We start from the raw sequence: 26,787 nt of genomic DNA, 5'->3' as shown, positions 1-26,787 counted from the left end.
GTGACTTTATTGCAGAGAAACTGTTGTATATTATTTAGTTAATTTTTACTATTAGTTAAAAAATATTTACCCACGTAAGCTTTGAAATTATCATTTTAAAATTTGTGATACTCTGTTAACTAGTTTTATTATTGAAATTCTTATTGAGTTAATTGTAGGTTAAAATGTAGTTGTAAGAAATAACAGCAAGACAAGTTGGTGCAGCCACTTTGGAAAGCAGTGGAGTTCCCTTAAGAAGTTAAAAATAGAGCTACCCTATGATCCAGCAATTGCACTACTGGGTATTTACCCCAAAGATACAGACGTAGGGAAGAGAAGGGCCTTATGCACCCCAATGTTCATAGCAGCATTGTCCACAATAGCTAAATCATGGAAGGAGCCGAGATGCCCTTCAACAGATGACTGGATTTAAGAAGATGTGGTCTGTATATACAATGGAATATTACTCAGCCATCAGAAAGAACGATTACCCAACATTTGCAGCAACATGGACAGAACTGGAGGAGATTATGCTAAGTGAAATAAGTCAAGCAGAGAAAGACAATTATCATATGGTTTCACTCATTTATGGAACATAAGAAGTAGGAAGATCGGTAGGAGAAGAAAGGGAAGAAGAAGGGGGGGATAAACAGAAGGGGGAATGAACCATGAGAGACTATGGACTCTGGGAAACAAACTGAGGGCTTCAGAGGGGAGGGGGGTGGGGGACTGGAATAGGCTGGTGATGGGTATTAAGGAGGGCACATATTGCATGGTGCGCTGGGTGTTATATGCAAGTAATGAATCGTGGAATACTACATCAAAAACTAAGGATGTACTGTATGGTGACTAACATAACGTAATAAAAAATTATTAAAAAAAAAGAAATAATAACAAGAAATCTTGTGTACCTTTTACCCAGTTTCCCCCCAATGGTGGCATCTTATAAAACTGTAGAACAATTTCATAACGAAAATATTGATATTGATGCAACCTACTAATTTATTCGGATTTCCCAGTTTTACTTGTGCTTGGGTATATGTGTATGTGTTCCACACAATTTTATCACACGTGTAGGTTCCTGTGTCCATGACTCCTGCCAAGATTCATAGTGTTTATGTCACCACAATGCTCCCTTGTGTTGCCTTTTTATAAAAATTAAAACTACAGCCACTCCCACTCACCCACACCTCCCTCCCCCATCCCTGTCCCTAACCTTGGCAACCAATAATCTAGAATGTTGTCATTTCAAGGATATTATATATATGGAACTGTACAGTATGTGATCTTTTAGGATTAGATTTTCAATCAGCGAAGTTCTCTGAAAATTCATCCAAATTGTTGCTGTGTGTCAATAGGTAATTCCTTTTTATCACTGAGTAGTATTCCATGATGTGAATATATTTGTAACCACTCACTGATTGAAGGACATTTGGGTTGTTTCCAGTTTTTGGATATTACAAATAAAGCTGCTATGAACACTTTTTTCCTTTTTTGCTTTTTATCTTATTTTGCTATGAACATTTGTGTACGGGTTTTTCTGTGAACTTAAGTCCATATTTCTCTGGGATAAATGCCTAAGAGTTCAGTTGTTGAGTCATATGGTGATTGTGTGTTTAGTTTTATAAGAAACAGCCAAATCATTTTCCCAGAGTGACTGTACCATTTTACATTTCCCACCAGCGATGGTTGAGCAGTCTAGTTTATCTGCATTCGGTGTGGTCACTGTTTTTCATATTAGCCATTCTGACAGGTGTAGAGTGATAGCTCATTGTGTTTTTAATTTGTATTTCTTTAATGGCTAATGAGATTAAAAATCTTCTCAAGTGCTTATTTGCCATCTGTGTATCCTCTTTTTTATATAATAATATTTTTTTATTGTATTACGTTAGTCACCATACAGTACATCCCTAGTTTTTGATGTAAAGTTCCATGATTCATTACTTGCGTAAGGAGGGCACGTATTGCATGGTGCACTGGGTGTTATACCCATCTGTGTATCCTCTTAAGTGATGTCTGTTCAGGTCTTGTGGCCATTTTCTAATTGGATTGTTTGTTTTCCCTTTTGAGTTTTAAGGGTTTTCTATATATGCTAGATACTAGTCCTTTGATGTGTGATTTGCCAAAGAATTTCTCCGAGTCAGTAGCTTGTGTTCCATCTTCTTTCCCATAGGAGTTCGCAGAACAAAAGTTTTTATTTTGTTGAAGTATAATTCATCAGATTTTCCTCTTATGACTCAAGCTTTTGGTGTCAAGTCTAAGAACTCTTTGCCTAGCCCTAGATCCTGAAGATTTTCTTCTGTGTTTTTTTTTTTTCTACAAGTTTTCTAGATTCACATTTAAATCTCTTATGAGTTAACTTTTGTAGGAGGATAAAGTTTAGGTTGAAGTTCATTTCTTTGCCCATGGATGTCCAGTTGTTCCAGCAACATTGGTTGAAGAGGCTATCCTTCCTCCATTGAATTGCTTTTGAACCCTCATCAAAAATCTGGATTTATTTCCAGATTCTGTATTCTGTTCTACTTATCTATGTGACTATACCCCAACCAATACTACAGTATTATAATTATTGTAGCTACGTAATAAGCTATGTAATAATATTGGTTAGAATGGTGCCTCCCACTTAATTCTTCTCTTTCAAAAAAGATAATCAAAATCACTCTTCTTTTTTGAAAAAGAAGAATTAAGCTATTTGTTTTAAGTTATTCTTGTGCCTTCAAATATAAATTTTAGAATTTGATTGTGTCTGCAAAAGCCTTCTGACATTTTGATAGGAACTGCATTAACCTATAGATCACTTTAGGGAGAAATAATATTTTTACTGTGTTGAGCGTTCCTATCCAGAAACATGGTATGCCTTTCCGTTTATATAGGTCTTCTTTGATTTCTTTCATCCTAGTTTTTGAATTTTTAGTACATAGATTTCATATATTTTTTATTTAAATATTTCATTTTCTTTAGAACAATTGTAAATGATAGTGTTTTTAATTTTAGTTTCTGCATGTTCATTGTCAGCCTATAGAATGTGATTGATTTTTGTATGTTGACCATGTATCCTGTGACCTTGCCGAACTCACTTATTAGTTCTAGGCATTTTTCTTTTTTTTTTTTTGGTAGATTCTTTGGAATTTTCCACATGGACATGTCATCTGCAAATAGAGATAATTTTATTTCTTCCTTTCCATTTGGATGTGTCTGTAATTATTTTAGTACATAAAACTTAATGGATGTACAAATACTGGACATTTAGGTTCTCAGTGGAACGACTGGAACAAAAAAGATAAACATTTTAGTGGCTCTTAATATTCCTCATCAAATTTGTTTCCAAAGGCACAGTGTCAGTTTTTTACTCTCACCAGCATTTTGTAAACTGTTTTCCTGCATTGTTTCTAAGCTTTAAGAGTGAGCTTTTTAATATTTGTAGTAAAATAAGCTTTTTTTAATTTTTTTTATTATATTATGTTAGTCACCATACAGTACATCCCTGGTTTCTGATGTAAAGTTCGATGATTCATTAGTTGCGTATAACACCCAGTGCACCATGCAATACGTGCCCTCCTTACTACCCATCACCAGCCTATCCCATTCCCCCACCCCCTCGCCCCTGAAGCTTTTACTTTGAGAGAATAAGGTATATCATTTTATATCCTCCGGTGTTTATTTGTTTAATTCTGAGGTTAAATTTCTCCCTTTCCCTCTCCCCCCACCCTTTTGATTTTAACAGATGTTGTATATTCAGGCCTTACCAGGGCCTTTCCTTTCAATGGATCCATCTTCATTTGTGGATGTTTATGGATATATCGCTACCCCTCGAGTTTGGAAACAAAAGTCATCATTAATATGGCGTCTTGGCCCTACATACCTCTTTGAAGAAGCCATCTCAATGGACACTCTGGAAGTTATTAACAAACTTGGCCCAAGATACTGTGGTAACTTCCAAGCTGTGCATGCCCAAGGTATGGAGTGCTTTGATTTATAATGATCTTGCTGATATTATTTTTTAAATGGACATCCAGTTATTTATAGCATATTTATAAAGAATAAACTCAGTATAGGTCAGTCATTAGGGAAGACCTCTGTAATTGGATCATTATAAATTTACAAGCCAACAGAAAATGTCACAGAAAAGGACATGACAATATCCGTTAGATTTCAACTCCAAAGCACATAATGGAGGAGAATGGGTAGGTAATACCATCAGCAAAGAAAGAGAGAAGAGAATGCGATAAATAAGTTACATTCCTTTTAATGAAGAAGCTTTTTAACTAAAGTATACTGTTGTCTTCAATTATTAAACAGGCAGACAAACACATCCACATTTCCATTATTGATTGCTGGCTGTTCAAGTAGGGAGTACTGCTCTCTGTGCTCCGTCAAGTCAAGGGGGTCAGCTCCCATCTGGAAAGAATGATGAATGAATTTATGTACAGAAGCCTTGTGCATAGTGAAGGGCGATTGAGCACCGGAGAGTGTTTCTGTCTCCAGACCCCATGTCTTCTTCAAGCTGCCATTTCCTCTGGCAAATGGCACTGGCCAGAGCCATGCGACGAGGTCAAGTCTAGAGCCAAAATTTTGCCCACTGGGTACTCAGGCCATGCAGTTCTGGTAGCATGCGTGGCTCTTCTTGACCCAGGGGCCAGGGTGCTCTTTCCAAGTGGAATGTTCACCGTGGCATGTAGCTCATTGAAAATCTTCAAGCTTTTAGCCCAGTCTCTCTCTCTCTCTCTCTCTCTCTCTCTCTCTCTCTCTCTCTCTCTCTCTTTTATAAGTCAGCTTTCTTATTACTAAGCATTTTGGTTTTGGAGGGTGAGGTTATATCATCTCCTTTGTAGATGTTTCAAGCTTTAGCGAGTTTACACCTCGAATGCCTTATTTTATAGTAGAGTTAATCCTGTGAGATTTATCCACAGTTTCCTGTAAATGTGAGAGAAGCACAGATGGGGCAAACATGTAACATAAACATATACAACATACAAACGTACAATATAAAAACACAAGACAGTCTCTCAACGAGAGCTTCGCCATAGAGCCATATCTGGTTATTTTACTGAACTTGTACTTTCTTTTCTGTGAAGAGAGTAGAGATGATCAAAGATGTGTTGTTTTAGGAGTGGACCCTGATACAGAAGCAGCGCCCCTGGTTGCGGAGGAAAGGATTTCCTTTGGCCTTCACTTGGCCAGCTCCTCCACCACCAGTGTGACGGACATCAGAAACACTTACAGTGAGGTGGACAGCCGCCTGATTGCCAAAGAGGTACGACTTCTGCCTCACTTGTGCCCCCTTTTGGAATCATGATCTCATAGCTTGCTTCAGCTTTCAGTGCTTAAGTGAACACTAATTCATGTTTGTGCATGTGTAGACAGATACACACAGGCGTGCTGCCCATTTCATTCGTTAAAATAGCGTATGCTTCTCCACCCATTAGCATCCCCTGAGACCAAACCTTTTATTTATAATTGCTCAGAGGAGAAAGTAGGTGCTCTTTATTCTTCACTGGAGAACAGGAACAAATGGAATTTGAAAAACCTTTGTGACGCTGAAAACATTATTGAGCTTCTCTTTTCTGGATGCTACTGACCGCCCCCCCCAGCCCTGCAAAATATTCTATGAATTGCCATGTTTATTTTAAGCAGCAAACTTGCGAAATAGCAAGCAGACGTGTTTGTCGATGTAGATGCCATTAGATGAAGTAGTTCCTAATTCCTGCCCAGCGCTCTTCCGCTTAACGCTGATGAATTTGGGCCGAGTTGTTTACATTTTCTCCACCCTCACAGACAGAGGGACTTCTCCCTTTACCGAAGAGGCTCAGTAAACAAGGGACGAGGTCTCGTTGAGCAGCACAGCTGTGCCTGACCCACAGAGCACCCTGGACTCCCATCTGCCTAGTCCTCTGAGATGAGTGAGGCCGGGACCTGCAGAGGCTGGACAGCCTGGACCGGCAAGGAGGCAGCCTGGTTCTCGTGGACCCGTTCCACCTCCACCTGCCCTTGGGTCCCCCTTGCCCTCTTTAGCTCTTCATTGCGACATGTGGGACATCTGGGGCTCGACTGCCCCACCAGAGCTGCTCCCACGTGACTAAGCCACAGCCTGGGAGGCGGGGCATGGGAACCCGAATTTTGGCTTCTGTCTCCCTGACTTTGGTTCATTTATTATTTAGTCACTGACTTTCTCTTACTGGGCACCAACACTGGACCAGGCCTTGGGTGCCTGACCGCCCGGATCTTATGAATAAAAGCTCTTTGATTCCAGGGAAGTTTCTTCGGACTAATTGTTGCTCATTTCTCTAGATGAACATTTCATCCCGTGACAATGCCATGCCTGTGTTCTTGCTAAGAAATTGTGCTGGCCACCTCTCGGGTTCTCTTCGAACCATTGGAGCGGTGGCTGTGGGCCATTTAGGTAGGTAGGGGCTTGACCTTTTACTACTATTTGGGAAGATGGGTATGTGGCTGTCATTGCTTGTGTAGCCGGGACTTCTGAGCCATTATCCAGTGAGGGTGAGAGTTGGAGAGTTAGCCCTGTCGGAGAGTTGGCCTTCCACATCGCACAGAGGTCAGTTCACCTTGCCGCATCCGGCAGCTGCTAGTGAACTCAGCTACTAAACAGGCGGGCATCCATGCACAATGCAGCCTGTCTACTGGGCACACTGGGGCCCTTCGACAGAGGCGGTGGTTGTGGTTGTTTGACAGCCAGTGACTGCTGCTTGTCATGCGGTTGGGCAACAGCAGTGAGCAGGGGCTTGGGGCAAGGTCCAATCTCGCAGGATCTAGAGAGCAGACAAGGGTCTCGTGTTGTCCAAGCAATCAGCGGCCTGAGGCTCAGAGAGCTTGTGGCTCGCGCAGCACTCTGGATGGAGACAGAGGCGCTGATCTGAAATCCTCTGGGCTGTTTCAGCCTTTTGATGACCCAGGAAGAGCTCAGTGCAGGATCTCTCAGTGAGCTAAGACTTTCAAACCTCCCTCCCTTCCTCCCAGACCCAGCCTGTCCCAGGCATACAGGCCCCTCTACTCTGAGTGCATGGTGGCACTGGCACTGGCAGCTCTTTTGCCCTTGCAGGCTTCCAGGGGACTTGCCACTGCCCTGAAGCTGCGATCTATTGATGGAATGCCCCTTCGTCCCACACAGGCGTAAGGGTGTTCCACTCCATCCCAGCAGCCAGCAGCCTGGACTTCATTGGCGGGCCCACCATCCTCCTGGGCCTCATTTCCTTAGCGACAGATGACCACACCATGTATGCGGCCGTGAAAGTCCTGCACTCTGTCCTGACCAGCAATGTCATGTGTGATCGCTTGATGCAACACATCTCTGGGTACCAGGTAATCCCAGCCTCCCGGCCGAGCCTGTAACTCCCCAAAAGGCTGTCATTCCCAAGGAGCAGGGAAGAGCTTCCCTGGCCCGAGGGGACTTTCCCTCCAGGGTAACTTCTGGAGAAGGGAGACCAAGAAGGAAGGGTCTTGAAACCAGTGTCTTCACAGCAGAGGGCCAAGTGATGGCCAGGCGGAGAGGGACTCTGATCGGAATGGGGGTGTTCATCTATATACCTGTACCTTTCACTGAATTCAGAAATCATTTGTGATCCGCCTGCTTCACACCTAATACGAGGGCTAGGAGCCCGGGTGGAGGAACAAGGGTGCTGAGTTTGAATCTTGCCTCTTCCTCAAACTTGCTATGTAACTTGTTGAGTTACTTACCCTCTCTGCCTCAGTTTCCTTAATAGTATGATATGGACTATCTCATGTCCTGTGTCGTGGGGTTGTAGTGAGCACTAGATCGTTTAACTCAAGTGGAGGGCTGAGCATTACGGCTGTGCAGAATAAGGGCTCTGTAAGTGCCAGCCATCTCTAGTTCTTAATCTCTTTGTGCCTCAGTTCCCCTATGTGTAAAATGGGAATAATAACAACACTTATTGTGTAGGGCTATGATGATTAAGTGAGTTAATACATGCTGAGTGTTCAGAAGAGAACCTACCCAGAGTAACTGTGATTGTTAGTGCTGTTTACTATTTGCGAGGTCACATGAGACATGTTCACTGCCCTCGAGTACCTTTCTGCATGGCTGGAAGGAAATCAGGAAGGGCAGGACAAGTGTCAAAATCTAGACAATGTCACTGGGGTACAAAGGCCATGGTGGTTCCTCCTGGGTACAGCAGGAGCTAAGAGAAAACCTCCCTATCTCTTTGGCCTCCAAGTCAGGGTCTGAGAAGAAGAAAGCTTCTCAGGCACACCCTCTCTTGCCTAGACTGCTGCCACAGAATCTCACTGATACCAGTCCCAGTTCTACGTTACAGACCTGATGATGCCTCTTTCCAGTACAAACCCTTCAAAGACACCCAGTCACTGATACAGTATCCCAAATTCCTTGTACTGGATTCTAAAGGCCTTTAAAAACTGGCCACCAACCTGTCCTTCCAGCCCCATTTAGCCCCATTGCCTGCCCAGCCAAGGCACCTTCCTCCCAGAATCTTGCATGGTCATGGATTGCTAACCACATCATATTACTTTGTGTACCTGTGTCCTCAGCTTGGAGTACCATCTCCCTCTCTTCCCCAGGTCCAGCTCAAATGGCAAAGGGGATCTCTCCTCTAAGCCCTGAGCTGAGTGTGTGGCCGTCTCTTGGCTGCGCTCGGCACCGCGCATGTGCCCGGTCTCACTGCTCTTACCCAGTGCTGTAATTATGACTCTGCTCATCTCTGTGAGACCGTAATTGTCTAAAGGCCTGGGTGTTTCCTTATTCTTTGCCAGTATATTACTGAAACCAAACAGATACTCAGTAAATATTTTGGTAATAAGCAAATGGGTGTGTCTGGGTTTATATGAAAACTCAAGAATTGGGGCTTTTGGGATATTAAAAACTTTCTTTGATCATGTTGTTAAAAGCAGCAGTAGTGGGATGTGTTCCCCTTCAGCACATACGGATCTGCCGTGACTAGGGACTTGGGCAATTATTATGAGTATTTCCAAAAAGGTACATAGCACTTCCTGCTCTCATAGGTTTATCTAGAAAGATAAAATAAGACAAATACCAAGATGATTCTAGTATTCATTGAGTGCAGTAAGTGTCTGAGGTTCTCTTCCAGAACTACCATGCTCTCTGTGACTTGGGTGTTCTGTAGTCATCTTCCCAGAAACTCTGGGCTCATGGAGATCTGGAATGCTCACACACACTCACTGTGGCCTCCCCACTGCTAAGTGTAGGGCCTAGTGCATTGTGAATTCTCAGTGAGTGTTTTCTTTGCCTGAGCAGATGCCTTGAGAGAGGTAATGTGCTACAGAGCTATAAAGGTGGCCAACATCACATGTGGGACTGTGTTGCTTGAGTTTTTCAGGAAGAAGGAGATGGTGGAGACAAGGAGTAGTCCATGGATGGAATCTATTTACTCAGTTCATATTGTCCGGATATCTCCAAGGAGCTAGGTACTGGGGCTAGGCAGCAGGGATATGGATGAGTCCCAATATGGGCCTCGATCCCAGGACCCTGGGGTCATGACCTGAACCAAAGGCAGACGCTTAACCGACTGAGCCACCCAGGCATCCCGGGAGGGTTCTTTTTAAGATGAGAAATACTAGAGCATTTTTGTTGGTGGGAAGAAGTGACAGAAGAGAGAGAGATGGATGCAGCTAGGAGAGAAAGCTGTCCCATGGAGCCATGTCCTCAAGAAGGTGAGGGGTGGGTTCCTGGGGCCACATGGATGGAGAACCTCATCTTTAGGATGAAGAAAACCAGCTTACTAGAAAAACAGAGTTGAAGTGCCAGGCCAAATGAGGACTATTCTGGCATTTGACACTATTACTGCAAAGTGAAACCAGTCAGCCTGCGTGTGTGATTTTTCTCAAGCAACTTTCAGCCATCCTAATTATGTTTTGGTGGGGGAGTGGGGAGTGGTCGGATTTCAGATATATCTAAGAAGTGACTAGAGCAGTCTGGAATATTACTCAGGCATCAAAAAGAATGAAATCTTGCCATTTGCAACGACATGGATGGAGTTACAGAGTATTTTGCTAAGCAAACTAAGTCAGTAAGAGGAAGACAAATTTCATATGATTTCACTCATATGTGGAATTTAAGAAACAGATGAACCTAGGGTTAGGGAAGGAAAAATAAAATAAGAAGAAAATTGAGAGGGAGGCAAACCATAACAGACTTAACTATAGAAAATAAACCGAGGGCTGATGGAGGCAAGGTAGGGGGGATGGGGTAACCGGGTGGTGGGCATTAAGGAGGGCACTTGACGTACTGAGCCCTGGGTGTTATATGCAACTGATGAATCACTGAACTCTTCCTCTGAAACTAAAAAAGAAAAGAAAAGAAAAAAGAAAAAAAAAAAAGAAAGAAATATAGGAGGAAACCAAGAGAGAGTGGTGTTCTGGAAACACAGGGGGAGCTTTTCAGGAAGAAGCAGGGGGTCCTTAGTGAGAGGTCAAGTCATACAAGTGCACGAGTACAGGAAAGTGCACACTGGTGGGAAGCAGCCACAGAAGCTGGCATTTTTTCCTCTGAGAACATGGGAACGAAGGAGGTAGCAGCAGAGGGCAGAGGGCTTGCAGGCTTGGCTGTCGACAGGGGCTGGTGGAACAGGCAGGTGAAGGAGAAGGAGTCCTAATGATGCATTCACGAGGAAATTGCGTTGTGTTCTAACTTTTTCAGATAATGGCTTTTCTCCTGAGGAAAAAGACCTCTCTCCTGAACCACCGAATTTTTCAGCTCATCCTCTCCATTGCTGGCACTGCCGAACTAGGCTTCGGGTCATCTGCTGTCACCAACGTTGGCGTCTTTCGACACATCCTCTGCAATTTTGAGGTAAACTGGAGACCGGTCATTACCCTGAAGGAGTGGGTGTGTGTGATGGTAAAGAACATGTGGAGCTGCCTCCGCACTCCGCAGGCCAGCTTCCTCAATAATCGTGAGGGTGGTGAGAAGGAAAACCTCAAAGGCTTTGGAGCCCGGAGGCCTGGGTTTATGCTTAATAAGAGACCATCGATGGGCTGCATGGCCTTGGGCAAGTCTCTTGATTTCTCTGAGTTCTAGTCTTCTCATGTGAAATGGGAAGCATCCCCTGTCCCTCACAGGCTGGTGTGGGGGTCAAACCAGATACTATCTGGGAACGGATTCTAAAACTGTGGAGTACCATATATATATATGGGCTTAAAAAATATATTACCCCGATTCCTTTGGATGGTGATTTGGTGTTGACAAATACTCCTTGAAAGTGCTGACTGAGAGACCCTGAGGGCAGGCCTAAGACTAAGTGAGGGGTACTACACAGAACTTTGGGGGATTGCTCTATTCACAAAGCACCATTTACTGAGTGCCCAAGGGGTCAGGCACTGGCCATGTCCTGGAGACACGTTGATAATCAGGATTCAGCCTCTCCACACAGCTGCCTGGGCCCAGGACGTGACCAGGCCTGCAATGTGCTGGATGCCACAACGAGACAGGCACAGGGCATCAGGGGAGTGGGGTAAGAGCACAGTCTGTTCCGATTTGCAGATCAGGGACTCTGAGGCTGAGTGGGGCAGAATGCATTCAGTGGGGGAGCATTCCAGGTGGAGTGTATGCTGTTTGCACACAGGGGGGATGAGAACAACTGTGAGGATTAGAGAGCAAGTGGCTTGGAGGGTGCCTGCGGGGCTGTTTGTTTCAGGAAGAGGTGAGGCTGGAGGGGGACGGAGATGAGACAGGCAGGAGATACTAGGCTGCACGAGAGGACGAGCACTTTGGCCAGTCCCTGCTGCAGAAGGATTTTAAAAATGGATTTTCTTAATTTAAAAAATGATATACGCTTATTATAGAGTATTTTAAATTACAGAAAAGTGGGGGTGGAAGCTCCTATTTCTGAGATCCACATGACCATTGTCAACTTTTACGGCATTGCGTTTTTGTACATTCTAGGCATACTATGCATGGATTTTTATATCGTAGTCATGATCATAGTGTAGATATATTTCAAGTCCTGCTTTTTCTCACATAACAGACATTAAAAATATTTATTATAGACTCTTCTTTTTTCTTTTTTGGTTAAAACACTTTAAACGAAAACAAAGACACTAATATTCTGCTTGTCTGCTCCCTACATCTGACTACGTTAGGAAGGTCTGGAACCAAACCTTTGGAGGAAAATCCATCAGCCAGGCCAGTCACTAGCACAGCCCTTACTCTCTCCTCCTCACAACTCTGGTTCCAAAGGCGCCTGTGTTAAGAGTAAATACTGCATCTCATTACAAGACAGAGAGACAGGGAGAGCGCCTCCTAGAGCTCATCTCCCAAAGTCTGGGACTCTAAGAGCCAGAGAGTGGCAAAGACACAGCCCTGGCCCATGGACAGGCAAAGTGGGGAGGAAGTAGGGCTTGAGAAGGGAAGATGAGAAACATACGAGGGGCCAGGGAATAAAGGAGGGAGGTATGTGAACCTAGAAGCACATGAGTGCCAGGAAATCCCTGATGACCTGTGCTGCACTGCTGCACAGCCAGTCACTCGTAGTCCAAAGAGCATTCGTGAGACCCGCCCAATCCAGAATTCAAGGTCCCCTCCATGACGGCATGCCCTTTCTTAATCTCACAGCCCAACAAGCCCAGCGCTTGAGCAGCGCTCTTCAACGCTCCATCATGACTCCTTCGATGACCCTCACCAATAATGCTTGTTAAAAATACAAACTTCACATTTTAAAACATTTATTATGAACTTTTACAAGATTTGTTCTGAATCAGAGCAATATCTGTCTTATAGCGAGTTCCCGGTTTCTTTACCATTCCCCTATTGTCAAAGTCTTAGATTTCCCCCTAGATTGTTGTTTTGAATAAATGTTATTATAGATGGCAATTTTGTGCATATATTTCCCTTGCTTTGAAAACTATTTCCTTTGAATAAATGATCAAAGTGAAATTATTAGGATAAAGGCTTTATAAATAATTTTTAGATTATTACTAAAGTTTTCCTAACTGTTGATACCTAAGGATGTTAACTAAAGAATGACATGTTAGAATTTTATTTTAGGCCCATTACTCTGGTGGCAGGAGCTCAAGAGAAGGGACAGTGGGTCGTGGGATTGTTACAGAAATCCAGGTGGAAGATTTTGAAATCTAATTTTGGCAAAGGCAGTGGGATAAAGAGGATTAATGAAGTTCATCATTCAAATTAGAAGTGATTTAGAACTTAATGAAAGGAACACACTATATAACACTGTGTATAACAAAATACTGTGGGGAGGGGTGCTGCTGAGAGCTAGATTTAGAGGAAAATTTATAGTCACCGGTGTAATGTATATTAGAAAAAAGAACATTTAAAATTAATGAACGGAACCTTTAGATCAGTAAGTTAGAATGAGCAAACAAAAATGGAAACACAAAAACCCCAAACAAACAAACAAAAACAAAATTCAGAGAAAGAAGGAAAGAAAAAAGAGATGAGAACATTACCTAAGTAGGAAAGAAACAAACATAGACAGGATCACCAAGGCCAATAACTAGTTCTTGCAACACAAACAGACCTGTTGAGATTGGCTAAGGGGGAAAAAACAAACAGGAGGCACAACTAAATAATATTAGGAAGGAAAGGGGTGAGTAACCACAGAGGAATGAGCAATTAGGTCGGCAACAAGAAAATAGGATCAGCAGATTGGTGCCAGTAAATGTGAACACACTTAGCTCATTCCAACAATCTCCAAAATTCACTCAAAAAGAAATAAAAACTCAGATGGTCCCCTAACCATCAAATAACAGAATCACAGGTTTAAAATCTTACAAACAAACAACATCCATAAGGCAAGTCCAGGCCCAGCGTGTCTGTAGGCAAGTTCTGCCAGTCAGGAAATGGGCCATTCCAGCCTTATCAACTCTTCCAGGAAACTGGGAAGAGAGCGCTCCCAGCTTATTTTATGAGCCGATCTTGATTGCAGAACCAAGAAAGGACATATGGGAAATGAAAAAGTACAGGCCAATCTTATTCATAAACATTGCTACAAAAATCCTAAATAAAATATTAGCTAATTGAACCAGGCTCTGGATCTGGGTCTGAAGATGGATGAGAGGGTTATGCAGGAAGCCAGCCAGGTGTGGAATATCGTCTCCCTGTGCACAAGAGGAAAGGAGATATGCATAAATGACCTCACTACACTGATAAACAAGACAGCATGCCTTGGCTGCACCTGACCTTCCAAAATGATGTGGCTGAGTTCAGGCAGCTTGGCTCCAAAGCATCCCCGCCAGCAGCCTCGCCCAGATATTACCCGTGGAGGAACCCACCACCCTCCCGCTGCCTGTTCCTGGAATGACCATGGGCACCACCCCACCCCTCCCTGAGTAAACGTTTAGGTAAGCTGGTGCTTTTAAAGCTGGAGTTAAGAAAACAAACAACCCACAAAAACCAGAAGCTTAAAAAAAAAAAAAGGAAAACAAAATGACATGAAATAAAATTTAAAGATTAGGGGAACAAAATTTCAAAAAGAAGAGAACTTTTCCAAATGTCTGCCTCTATCAAGTAAAGGAAGGGCAAGGATGTGTAAGTTGTAGATTTTGTAATTTGTAGGATTGTGTAAAATTTGGAAGTCACTTAGAGGTCAACTGAAGGTCACTGACAAGCCTAGAAAAAAGGCAAATAATGGGGTCAGAAGTGAGGCAAAGGGAGGAGGATGCAGTTGAGACAGTCAGTGGGCTTTTGAAGAAGAAAAAAAGAGAAGAAAATAGAAGGGAAGAAGTTTCAAGACTTAAGGGACTTGAGTCTGGCTGTAGGCTGAGGAGGAGGCAGCAGCAGAAAAGGAGGGTTAAAAATACCTGTAGCAGAATCAGTACTGATGGGACAAATCCTTGAAGGAGAGGGAAAGTTTAGAGATAAAAGAGTGGGTTACAAGAGATAGGGTGGGTTCCATGCATGATGATTGGGACAGATAGTTGAGAGGGAGGAGAGAGATAAGAAGCTGAGAAGTAGGGAGAGACAGGAAGTTGAGAAGCAGGGGAGAGACAGGAAGTTGAGAAGCAGGGGAGGGGAAGGAAGTTGAGGCTTTGGGTTCCTTGAAGAAGGGATAGGCCAGCCGATTCTGAGAGTGAGTTGATCCCGGGGTGGGGAGAGGACAAAATCTGAGGTACTATCCATTTGATATTTAATGAAATCTAATCCAGACATCTTAATGCCGTTCTCAGTACAAAGGTTATGTGACACAGGATAATAACCAAAAGATTACATCAAAAACTGGGGATGTACTGTATGGTGACTAATATAACAAAGTAAAAATTATTGAAAAATAAAAATAAAAATAAACCCTAAAAATAGGCAAAAAAAAAAAAATAACCAAAAGATTCAATTATTCATGTTTCCCAAAATTCAGATACTTGGGATTATGTAAGTTCTAAAGAGCTAGGCAGCCTCCAATGTGATGAGGCAGGTTCTTATTGTTCTCGTGCTCTGGAAAGGAAATAGGAATATGCTTCTGCAGGAAAGGTAAGGGCTCAGGGCACACAAGGTCGGTCGGTCCAATCTTACTGTCTCAGTTCTCCCAGCATTGAGTCGGACAAAGCATTTGCTCGATGACTGCCTTCATGAGTGAACATTCCAAGAGTGCAGGCTCTTGGGCTTCTACAGCCTTGCATGTTGGGGTGCCATGCCTGCCTACCCCCACCCCTGCTGGGGCCGCATCAGCCCACACCAGCTCTCCCAAACGGCAGCTGCCCTCTTCTGTGTGTGCCGGGCAGTGGCTGTGCAAACAGGAGCTGGAAATCTGGTCGTGTGCTCTGGCTTAAGAGCAATCCACTTATTTCATCTTGATTTACTTTGTGTTCACTCTTTTAAAAAATATGATGTGTCCTTATTAAGTGCCCTCTATGTGGCATGTGTGGTGCTAGGCCCTGGGGATTAGAGAGGGTGGTCTCTGCCTTCATGGGCCTCCTCAGAAACCTAGGTTCTTTGCGGCTCTTTTGCTTTCATTCTTAAGTAAGAGGATGGAGCCATGGTCCCCTGCTCGATTCAAGTGAGGTCGATTATTGACCCTACGGGTCATTGTCTGCAGGAGATGCTTGCGGGAGCACAGTGAGCAGACAAGAAGATGGGCTCTGTGGTCAGACAGACCAGGCTTTGAAATCGGGCTCTGCCAATTAGAAACCGTGGGGCTCCAGGCAAGTTTCTTAGTCTCTCTGAGCCTCACTCTTCTTAGCTACTACATGCAGATAATGATACCGCTTTAGGACTTTGCTGGGCCCTTCTTGCCCCTAGAAAATGGTCTCATTTATAAGTGTGGGGTCTTTAAACTGCTCCATGAATGCACTCTTACAATGCCACGTCAGAACCGTCTCCATTCTGGGCTCTAGGAAATGTCAGTATTTGGAAGTAAGGAATAGTAGAGCTCTCTAAAGGGAAACAGGCAGGAGACCTGAAGGCACCCCATGCACGTGCCCCAGCAGGACAGTTAGCAGCTGCGTTTTGTTTGTTGTGAATGATAAAGTTCACTCTTGGAATCTGAGTGCGTTCCCTTCAGTGTGCAGCTCGCAGTGTGGCTGTGCGGGAGGGGAGGGGTCTATGCAGGAGGGGAGGGGGCTGTGCTGCAGGTTTCATGGAGGAGGGGATCGAAGAAAGTGACGCGAGCACAAGTTGGGTGTGTGGTTGCGGTAGCATCAAACCAGACAGGCAAGACTCAGCTTCTAATTCCAGTCCTACCACTCGCTGCTGGTGAGTGGGACTTGCCCCTCAACTGGTCTGTCTCAACCTCCATTTCCTCCTGTCTAAGCTTGGATGACTGGTGCTTGCTTTCCAGGCCCCAGTGAGGATGAGCTGCATTTGGTGTGGGGCTACAGGGGCTGCAGGGCTGAGGGAAGACGGGTGTCCTTGCTTCCAAGCTAGACTCCCATTGAAGCACTGGGCAGCCACAGAGATGGGCAAGAGAGGAATGGTGTCTGAGCTTTCCGCTGGGAAAGGCACCCTCTAAGTTCTAGGTGTCAGGAGAGCTGGTCCGGTTCCTGAGCTGCTAAATGTTGTTTGTGATTTCAAGCCTAAGGAGACCATGTCCAGCCCTGGACCTGCTCACATTGCCTGGAATCTCTTCTTTACACGTGTCCTGGTTTCACTGTGTGTTTGTTGTCTCCAGCTCTGGATGAATACTGCGGACAACCTGGAGCTCTCCCTCTTTTCCCACCTTGCGGAAATCCTTCGATCTCCAAGGTAGGCTGGGTTTTGGCAGGGTGGGGGCTAGAACTAACGGCTTCATGCCAAGAAGGGGAACTGAGGGGGCAGGACAGGCAGGGGCTCGGCAGCCACGGCCTTCTCCCATTTCCAGAGCCCTGAGTTCCCAGGTGGCAGCACGTCTGTCTTAGTCCCTGTGGAATGCTGTAACAAACTATGATAGACGGGGTGGCGTATAAACAACTGAAGTGTCTTTCTCACAGTTCCAGGGGCTGGAAGCCTAACATCAAAGCCCTGGCAGATTCTGTGTCTGGTGAGGGTCCCGCTCCCTGGTTAAGAGCAGTCTTCTCACTATGATGTCACCTGGTGGGAGGGGTGAGCGGGCTCGCTGGCATCTCTATTATAAAGGCACTAATCCCACCACGAGGGCTCCACTCTCATGACCTGTTTACCTCCCAAAGACTGCACCTGCAAATACTGTTGCATTGAGGGTTAGGTTTCAATGTATGAATTTTGGGGGACACAAACATTCAGTCTGTGGCAGCGTCCTTCCCGGTGGCTCACATATGTGAGGCAAGTCTCTCTCCTGGTGGATTTGGGCCCCAGGAGGGGACTTTCCAGCTCTGCAACTAGCACCGTCTCAGGGGCTCAGCAAACGAAAACCCTTCTCTGTGTCCCGTTTGCCTCCCAACCCACTTTCCCTCGAAGTGACTTCTCCAAGTCACTTTTTAAATTGTTCGGGGCTCTTTTGGTTTCAAGTGGTAGAAATGCAACTCCAACCACCTTAAGGAAGGAAGAAAGGAAGGAAGGGAGGAGGGAGGGCAAAAGGAAGGTTGAGAAAGGACTTTATTGGCTCATACGTTGGAATGGGGCAGATCTTCACACGTGGCTGGTGGTGCTCACACTACTTCATCTGCCACCTGTTACCCATCTTGTCCATGCTTTCCTCCATGCTGGCTTCATGTGGGCAGACGTAAAGATGGCCGCCAGACAGCTCCTCAGAGCATATCTTCTGTCAGCACAGGCAGCACAGAAGGCTTCTTTTTTACTCATTAGTCTCAGTAATAGGCTAGGGTCTCACTGGGCCATCTTGGGTTATGGGGCCAGGCCAGAGCATGACTTCACCTCTGGAATGGCTGGAGGGGAGTTAGAAAATGGTAGGTCCCCCCAAAAATCAGGGACTGGGATCAGAATAAGGGAGAAGGGAGGCAGGGAAGCCGCCATAGCAACCCATCTCCTTCCTCACCTCAGGCTGGTCACACCCACGTCCACCTGCCTCCTTTGATGTCTTGACTACATTTGTGAACATCTTTTCACTCAGCCACTCACTGAATATCTATTACAAACCCATTCCATTTCATACCGAGTTCTTAGTGCTGGAAGTTCAAGAGCAGGACAGTGCCGTGGAGAAGGAACACAGAAAAACAGGCCGCATAGTGCTGTGATAAGACAGAACACAAAACACAGTAGGAGCTTATAGGTGGGTGAGCGCACATCTTGCCCATTAGGCTGATGAATACAAACCACACACAGACCTGGGCTGGGTCCGCCTCTGTGTGTATCAGGGATGTGCAGCTTGCAAGAATTTATCGTATTAGTGCTGAAAAGGAAGGAGCCATCCACTCAAATTCACCCTCCTTCATCTTCCTTTTTTCCTTCCCACTTTCTTTCTGCACTTGTTTCTAAAAGATGGACATTTATCCTGGGAGCTGTTTTCTTTGGGGGAGTAGAATTTACTGGAAATTGAATTTGTGATTATCCTAAGAAGGAGGATGCGGATGCTTGAATTCTGTCTTTTTCCCCTTTGACTCTCAATGGCGTGTTCATCCACTTTGTGGTTTGGGGCGGGCAGGAAGAGCACACACCCAGACAGACTCGCCAGGGGCCCGCGCTCCTGGCTGTGGGGAAGTGCTCCGCGGTCACACGCGAGTCTGCTGTCTTTGGTCTGAGTTTTCTGAGACCAGCATTAGTTTTCCCCGAGGCTTAGAATTTAAAAGTCAATAACTGGGGGTTGTCTTTGAAGGCAGTTTCGGGGGGTGGAAGGGCACAGGAGGCTCATCCCTGAACAGCTCTGGCACTTGGCAGACGCATATTCAGTGGGTGTCTGACACCATTTTGATGAGTTGCCAAGAGAGCATTGGAGTCAGAGGGCCATGGAGCAAGCCCAGCCTGGGAAACCTTTTTAGCAGAAACACAGCAAATTTGGTTCATTCCAGTAAAAGCTTTTACTGCCTCTCTCCTGGGCTCACAGGGAAGGACCCCGGAATGCTGAAGTTGCTCACCAGACACAGCTTATACCCAAGCTCGTCTTCCTCTTCAATGAGCAAGGCCTCACCTTTTCCAAGATCCCTACCATCATTGCCATCCTGGGCTGTCAGCTGAGGGGCCACTTCAGTATCCAGGACTTGCTCAGGTACTGTGCCAGGCTTCCTAGGGGGATGGGCAGAGCCTTGGGACTATTTCACAAGGGAATATAGGCCCTAGTTCTCTCCTGACCACACTCAACCCAGCAACATGACCCTTCAATGCAGTGGCAGATTCCATTTCCTTGGAACCTTCTAGAGGTTCTGTTCAGGGGTGAGAGTTGAGAAGAGGGTCTAGTCCGCTAGACTCCCGGCAGGGCTATGTGCTCACTGTTCCCTGGTGCTCAGACACACTTACTACCCTGAGAATTCAAGAATTTCCATGAGCACAGTCATCCTCATCAGCCGTTGACCCAACAGGTCTGCTTTTTGCAGACTTCCCAAAGGACAGTCCCAGCTGGCATGGTATTTAGCCTTTTCCATCCTCATCACTACCTATTCTGTTGATCTGGCAGAGCCAGAGCTAACTGCTCTGATGAATCCCGACAGATTGTAGAAGTCTCTGGAAACACTGCATTGATCACAGAATAACATGATTCACCTCAAACCCTCCCTGGAAGCGGATTTGGGTGGATCTGTGTACAAAACCTTTATGTGTGTTGAGTAAACATGGGTTGAGCCCACCTTTGAATGTATCCTTCTCTCTCTGCATTAAGAATCGGGCTGTTTGTTGTATACACCCTCCAGCCTTCTTCCGTGAACGAGAGGCAGATCTGCGTGGATGGGGGCCTGGACTCCTCAGTGCCTGGTGAGAAGACCTTTCTCAGACGCCAGTCTGAAGGCAGCAGGATGAGCCTGATGGCACCCCCGAGAGCCACCTGTTGTGGGGCCACTTTGTAGAGGGAAGGGCTGAGGCAGAGGAAGGGGACAGTAGCCACAACTGAGCAGTTACTCCCAAGTACGGGCTTGTGAGGTCATTGTTTTTATGAGCCGGGTTGCAATCAAATCAAATTGTGTATTCTTCCTTTACAACCTGGAATGGCTTCTAAGACCTCCAGAATAAAACTCAGTTCCCGATTGGCCAACAGGGGGAGTCCTTCATGATCCAGTTCCTGCCTACTTCTTGGTTGAAACTGTCCTACCCTTGCTCCCCTGGTGAGCCCCAACTTCAGCACTCTGAAGCACCCGCACATCCTAGTGTGTGATAACGCCCTCCAGCCATGCTTTGCAGGTGCTGTTGCCTTGGCAGAAATGCCTCTCCGGTCCCACCCCACTCCCTACTTCACCCACTGGGGACAGAAATGCCTCCTGGTCCCACCAAGCCAGTTAACTCACCTCCTCTGCTTCTAAAACCCTTGGGCTTACTCTAATGTGCAGGTTTGTGGTTTGTTTCTTTGAGTTTCTCTCCTCCCAGCCAGGTGCGAAACAAGAGCTGTGTCATGTTCCTTCTGCTAGGGCAGGTGTGAAGGGAACAATCACTGACCACTTTGTCCTGGGCCCTCCAGATCTGTGCTGTCCAAGACGGGAGCCTCTAGCCCCATGTGGCCACTTAAATTGAAATTTTAACTGATAGAAGTTAAATACAATTAAAAGTTTAATTCTTCAGTCACACCAGGGACGTTCCAAGTACTTGCTAATCACAGGAGGCTAGTGGTTACTGCATCGGACAAGGGAGATATGAAACCTTCTTTTCATTGCAAAAGATTCTACTGGACAATGTTACTCAGTCTAGAAAAAAATCTATTATCCTTAGGTCAAATCTGAATAGTAGGAATTACTATTCCCATTTTGTAGATGAGGAAACGGAGGCTCAGAGAGATTAAGACCTTTGGGGCTAGAATCCAAGTAGAGAGAAATCTGACCCAACTTCTCCAAGCTGCCTCATTAGTCTTATTTCTGCAGCATGGCTTGTGTGCTCTGAATTGGTTGTAAAGTAACTGGCTAACCAAGGGGATGCATGAATGAATGGGTAATGGGACAAAAAATAAGCTTATTTAGTCACCCCCTCCTTCTTATATGGACTTCATTCTGAACTCTGCAATTCAAGCTCTGTGTTTAGTGTGACATCGGCATGCTGAAGGCCTAGCCTGGAAGCACACTGAGAACAGGAATTGAGATCAAGTACCCAAAATCTCCACTATGCTCTTCCCAGTGCCTCCCATAATGCCCAGCATGTAGTAGGTGGTCAAGAAATGTTACAGCCTATGATGATAATGGGGAAAAAAAAAACACTCTTCTATTAGAAGATAAATTTGACCCTATTTTTAGGATTTTTGGGGGGGAGTGATGGGAAGCATCAGAAACATCTCCAGTTAAAGGGAACTTTAGGAACATTTTCTGAAGTTCTTTTTAAGCATTGCATAGAAGTCTAGACTTGAATGCCAAAATTTTGAGTCCCATCCATGCCCAAATTCCTGAGTGAACTAAGCATTTGGTGAATATGATTGCTTACTGCAGCAAATATTATGTCTCTTTACATCCGTTTTCTCTCAAATCTGAATTTCCTTTTTTTGTAGCTGGAAGCCAAACATCTGGAAAGACAATCTGGCTCAGAAACCAGTTGCTGGAGATGCTGTTCAGCGTAATATCTTCTTCCCAACTTCATCTGTCCTCTGAGTAAGTAGCTCCAGGAAGAGCGATTTGGCATGAAGTTGCCTCATACAGGGTGCGGTATTAAAACCTTTTCTTAATGAAAAGTTTAGCATCTCTGAGTCGGTTTTCTGCAGTGTGTTTCCTGCACCAGTCAGAAAGAAAATTACATTCTCTCCACCCAATAAAGCAGACCTTGCCCTAAGATATTCTGATGCAAATGTGCAATGGGCATGAGTAACTCAGAACAGATTTGGTATAATTACAATAAGCTCCTTTTGTCACCATTGCTATAGTGTAATTGTTATTGTTTTGGCAGTTGTGACAATTACTGATTTTGATGTCCTGTACTTGGCAGACAATAGAGTGGAGAAATGGTTAGCCTAAATAACATCTATCAAGGAAAAGGCTTGCCAAATTCTTCTGCTATTTACTGTCAGTTTTTTAGTTATTTTTCCAAGTTGGAAAAAGAAGTATCTGCCTTCAATTAACTTTCAAAACAATGTGTAACCATAAAATTCCATTAACCCTCTCCCTCTGACTGCCTGCTTTATGTCCAACTCCGGAGTCAGTCATTCAACAACTATTTGTTGAGCACTTACTGTGTGCCAGACACCATCCCTCACTCCGAGAATGCAGTGCTGAGAAGTCAGTCCAGATCCTTGCTCCCACTGAGTTGACATTTTCATGTGTATGTGTATTTGGGGGACAGAGGAATGGGGTGAGGAGTCACCCTTCAGTAAAACAGCCTTACAAGTAGTGCTTAAAAAGTCTGCATTCCTAGAATCTAAGCATGGTAGAACTGGAAGATGCCTGGGAGATGAGCTAGTCTCTTTCCTTTTTCATCTTTTTGAGTGAGAATATAGTGTAGTGCTTAATCAGTGGAGCTCTGATCTCTAGACCTTCTGGGTTCAAAGCCCAGCTCTGCTTCCAGAGACCTTGGGGAGGTTAGTTAAGCCTTCTGTGCCCTCTTCTTCTCATCTATCTGAGGATAAAATTAGTACCTGCTAAAGATGGAAGTTAATATGTGGCTTGCCCTAAGCACAGTGTCTGGGATACTATAGATACCCCATAAGCTAACTGCTATCATCATCATCATCTCACCATCCCTGCCATCATCATCAACATCATCACCACCACCATCATCATCACCACCACCATCACCATCACCATCATTATCATTACCACCATCATCACTACTACCATGATCATCAGCACTACCATCATCATCAGCACTACCATCATCATCACCACTACCATCATCATCAACACCATCACCATCACCATCATTATCATTACCACCATCATCACCACTACCATCAGCAGCAGCACTACCATCGTCATCACCACTACCATCGTCATCACCACTACCATCATCATCAACACCATCATCATCACCACCAACATCAACATCAAGAAAAATGACCAGAGCTCATCAAGAGCCCTTCCAGAGTCATCCAGTTAGTCACAGGAGGCAGGGAGAGAAGAGAGGACAGTTCTTTGACTCCTAGTCCTGTGGCCACAGCCTCACTCCCTTGTCTGGCAGCTGGCACTGAGAACACTGCCCAGCAAAGATGGACCCTTCTCTGGCTCCCAGGAGGCAGAGTCCTTTGCTGACCCATTACTCCTGAGGTTTGGTTGCCCACCTCCCTGCCCTCCAGTCCCTTCTAGCAAGTTTGTATTCTCCAAACTCATCATTTTAAAATTCATTTTTGAAAGTGACAGTTAAACATGTATTTTGCCTAAACTGATAAAGATGCATAAATATTGGACTATTCCATTGAGATTAATTTTGACCTGTATATTTGAAAACGGAGTTTACCAACCATTGTGTGTTTTATGTGATTGTATTGATATGATTAGATGAGTGGCTAGTCAGACCCTGTAAGTATGAATACTAGTGGGGTAGGGCTATCGAGGGGCCTACACATTTGTACAGGTTGATACAGTTTCAAATTGCTTTGAAAAACTTTAGCCAACTTACACTTCAGCCATTAATAAACATATTCAGCCATTTAACAGCAAACTTGCCAGCATTTTATTTTACCGTTCTTTAAAAATATAACATGTACTTCACTAAGTAATATCCAGATTAACCTTAATTTGCCTCTCCTCGATGACAAGTGAGGCTGGACATTACTTGTATTTCCTGGATGTGTTCTTTGCTCACAGACTGTGAGATAATTTATTGCATTTATTGACCCCACAGGACAAAGGAAGAGATGTTTCTGAGCCTGGGGCCTGACTGGTTCCTGCTCCTCGTGCAGGGCCATGTGCATTCCAGCACCACCGTGCTGGGGTTGAAACTGCTGCTGCACTTTTTGGCAAGCCCCTCTCTCCGTGGGCGATTTAAAGATGGCCTGTTTGCGGGATCCTGGGTGGAGCGCAGCTCTGAGGGCGTGGACATTGTGATAGGTGAGTGTGTGGCCTTCTCCAGGGGGTGGGGTGCCATCTGAGCCTGGGCTGCGGGTGAGGACCTGCCAGGCTCCTTCCTGCTGGGGGCTTCACTGCTCTTGCAGTAGGATCACCTTGACCCATGACCCCAGTCGGCCCCAGTCCCCTCTTACTTCCTGGTCAGGATCCTCTTTTGTCCTTACTGCTTTCCAGATGCTGGGGCCTTCCTTCCAGTCCTCAAAAGTTTCTTAGCTCTTTTGCTCTTCCTGAGTTGTTTCCCCCAACCCACAACACCAGTAAGGCTCTCCTGGCTGGTGTGGGTTCATCTGTCAGGTCTTAGTTCAAATGCCACTTCCTCCAGGAGAGGAGGGCCCCACCTGAATTAGGGCACCTCTGTTTTACTCTTTTTGCCCTAATACTTTTCTTTATGCTGCTTGTCACAATTCACAAGCATATATTTATTTGGATATTTAATTCCTTAATGTCCATCCCTCCCACTGAATTCCAAGTACTTGGTGAGGGTCTGGGCTTCTGTATATTTGGTTGAAATGCTACGTCCCTGTTGCTTAGTATAAAGTTGCCCTAGTGCTTCTAAGGTTGTAGGCACTAAATACGGATCTGTTTTTGAATAAACGAATGAAGGAATGAATCAGTATGTCAGGAATAGGAAAAGGAAGTCTTGTTGAATACTTTCTTATGTCCATGCATGTATGACATATTCTATCTGGCATTTCTATGGAATGGGTAGGTGGCAGGGAATCCCTTCATGGGCCCAATCCCCACCTTGACCAGAAGCATTTTCGACTGTTACCGATTGGATTTTGTTCCCCTTCCATCTGATCAACAGATAACCTGAAGAGCCAGCCCCCCACGTCTGACCAGAGCCCCTGCCTACTTCCTGGGTTCCGAGTCTTGAAGGACTTTCTGGGCCACCATGTGCACATTCCGGAAGTCTACCTCATTGTGTCCAGCTTCTTCCTGCAGACGCCACTTACAGAGTTGACAGATGGGCCCAAAGTAAGTTCCTGGAGTGTCCCTGGGTTGGAGTGACACACCTGGTTTTCTGATCCTATGTGACCAAGGTGGTTCCCTAAGATTCTCCACCCCTACCTCCATCCACTTCTTCTAACTCATGTGTTTGACCTACTTCCTTCCCCTTTGGGCAGCTTTTCAGATCCCCTGAGCTCCTGGGCCTCTGCCTCCCATCCTCCCTGCCGGCAGGTCTGTGTTTTAAGTCTTTCTCCTTCTGGGCATGGCTAGAGCAGTCACATGATGATGGGTGTGGCATGGGGAGGTTAATTGCTGCCCCCACAGAATTAGAGCCTCAGCTTATGCCTTCTGAAAAAGCCTGTCTCTTTACCTAAACCATGCCCCTCGATTCCCCTACATTTTAGCGTAAACCATCTTCTGCCCCAAAGCTGCCTTTGCTCAGATGATTTACCTCACAGTGGGAGTGGAGAACCCCAGAGGGGGGCATTGCCCTGGCACCCCACTTTCCACCACCTGTTTATGCCATGACCCTCTTTATCACCCTCTCTCTATTGTCACTGGCAAAGGGTAGCTCTTCCAGGCTGATCTGGATTCCTTCCGCTGCTTTCCTGAGTGACCTCGCCAGTGGTTGACCCTTCTTTCTCCTGTGTTTTTAGCACCTCCTTTCTACGGACTTTTTCCTCATAGACCATAAGTATTGCGAACTGCATCCCACCTAAAACCACTTGACTCACACTCTTGACCAACTGCTGTCTTATTTATCATCCTCGTGTCCTTCCTTAGCCAAATTTCTCCAAAGAGGAGCATGCACTCACTATACACAGCTTCTCACCACGCACCCACTCACTCATTTGCACCACATCCAAGACTTCATGAGCTCCCCTGTGGGACCCTTTGTGATTGGGTGCCCGCCTTGTCTCTCCAGCCCAGCTTCTTCGCTTGCCTGCCCTTTGTGCTGTGCACCTCCTGAGTCACCTCTCCGATAAGGCCAGCTGCTTTGTGCTTGCCCCCCCTGTGCCCTTAATGAGCTCTTACTCCCATGTCTCCTGCCTGGTGAGGGGTCGCCCCTCAGTCCTCAGCTCAGATTCCAGCTCCGGCTTCGACCCCTAGACAGGGGGACTCATTCCCTCCCGTACGCACACCTTCCCCTTAACCGGCACTGACACGGTTATGTGGTTTCCTCTCTCCTTAGCCACTGAGCCCCTCGAGAACATACCCTACTTCTTTCCTTCCTGGGTGCCTGAAAAATAGCAGATTCAAAAATTGTTTTTCAGTCTCAACTGAGTTGAGTTAAATTGCACTGAGTTGAGTTTGGGGGAGGGGCATGGCTCTATAAATAGAAGTCTAGAAAATCTACCTCTCATGCACATCCTTATACTTGACCTCTCTAAATCTTGATATATGCTAATAATATTAGAGACCACACTTCAA

At 45.3% G+C, this 26,787-nt stretch overlaps 1 protein-coding gene across 4 annotated transcripts in view; it reads left to right on the top strand.

Moving 5' to 3' along the window:
* The window catches only part of WDFY4 (WDFY family member 4), a 280,866-nt gene that overhangs the window by 97,018 nt on the left and 157,061 nt on the right, over positions 1-26,787 (top strand). For all 4 annotated transcript variants that reach the window (XM_087862949.1, XM_087862950.1, XM_087862947.1 and 1 more), the window contains exons 20-30: positions 3,704-3,935; positions 5,088-5,233; positions 6,268-6,379; positions 7,106-7,296; positions 10,625-10,777; positions 17,046-17,119; positions 19,332-19,493; positions 20,100-20,191; positions 21,900-21,999; positions 24,182-24,387; positions 25,214-25,383. In XM_087862949.1, the coding sequence (XP_087719075.1) occupies positions 3,704-3,935; positions 5,088-5,233; positions 6,268-6,379; positions 7,106-7,296; positions 10,625-10,777; positions 17,046-17,119; positions 19,332-19,493; positions 20,100-20,191; positions 21,900-21,999; positions 24,182-24,387; positions 25,214-25,383 (1,638 nt within the window). The remainder of the gene's footprint in view (positions 1-3,703; positions 3,936-5,087; positions 5,234-6,267; positions 6,380-7,105; positions 7,297-10,624; positions 10,778-17,045; positions 17,120-19,331; positions 19,494-20,099; positions 20,192-21,899; positions 22,000-24,181; positions 24,388-25,213; positions 25,384-26,787) is intronic.

Source organism: Ursus americanus, chromosome 6 (assembly GCF_024610735.1).
Source record: "Ursus americanus isolate L20-20 chromosome 6, mUrsAme1.1.p, whole genome shotgun sequence".
Taxonomy (NCBI): domain Eukaryota; kingdom Metazoa; phylum Chordata; class Mammalia; order Carnivora; family Ursidae; genus Ursus; species Ursus americanus.
The sequence above is the reverse complement of the archived record's forward strand: the minus strand, read 5'-3'. Positions and strand labels throughout refer to the sequence as shown.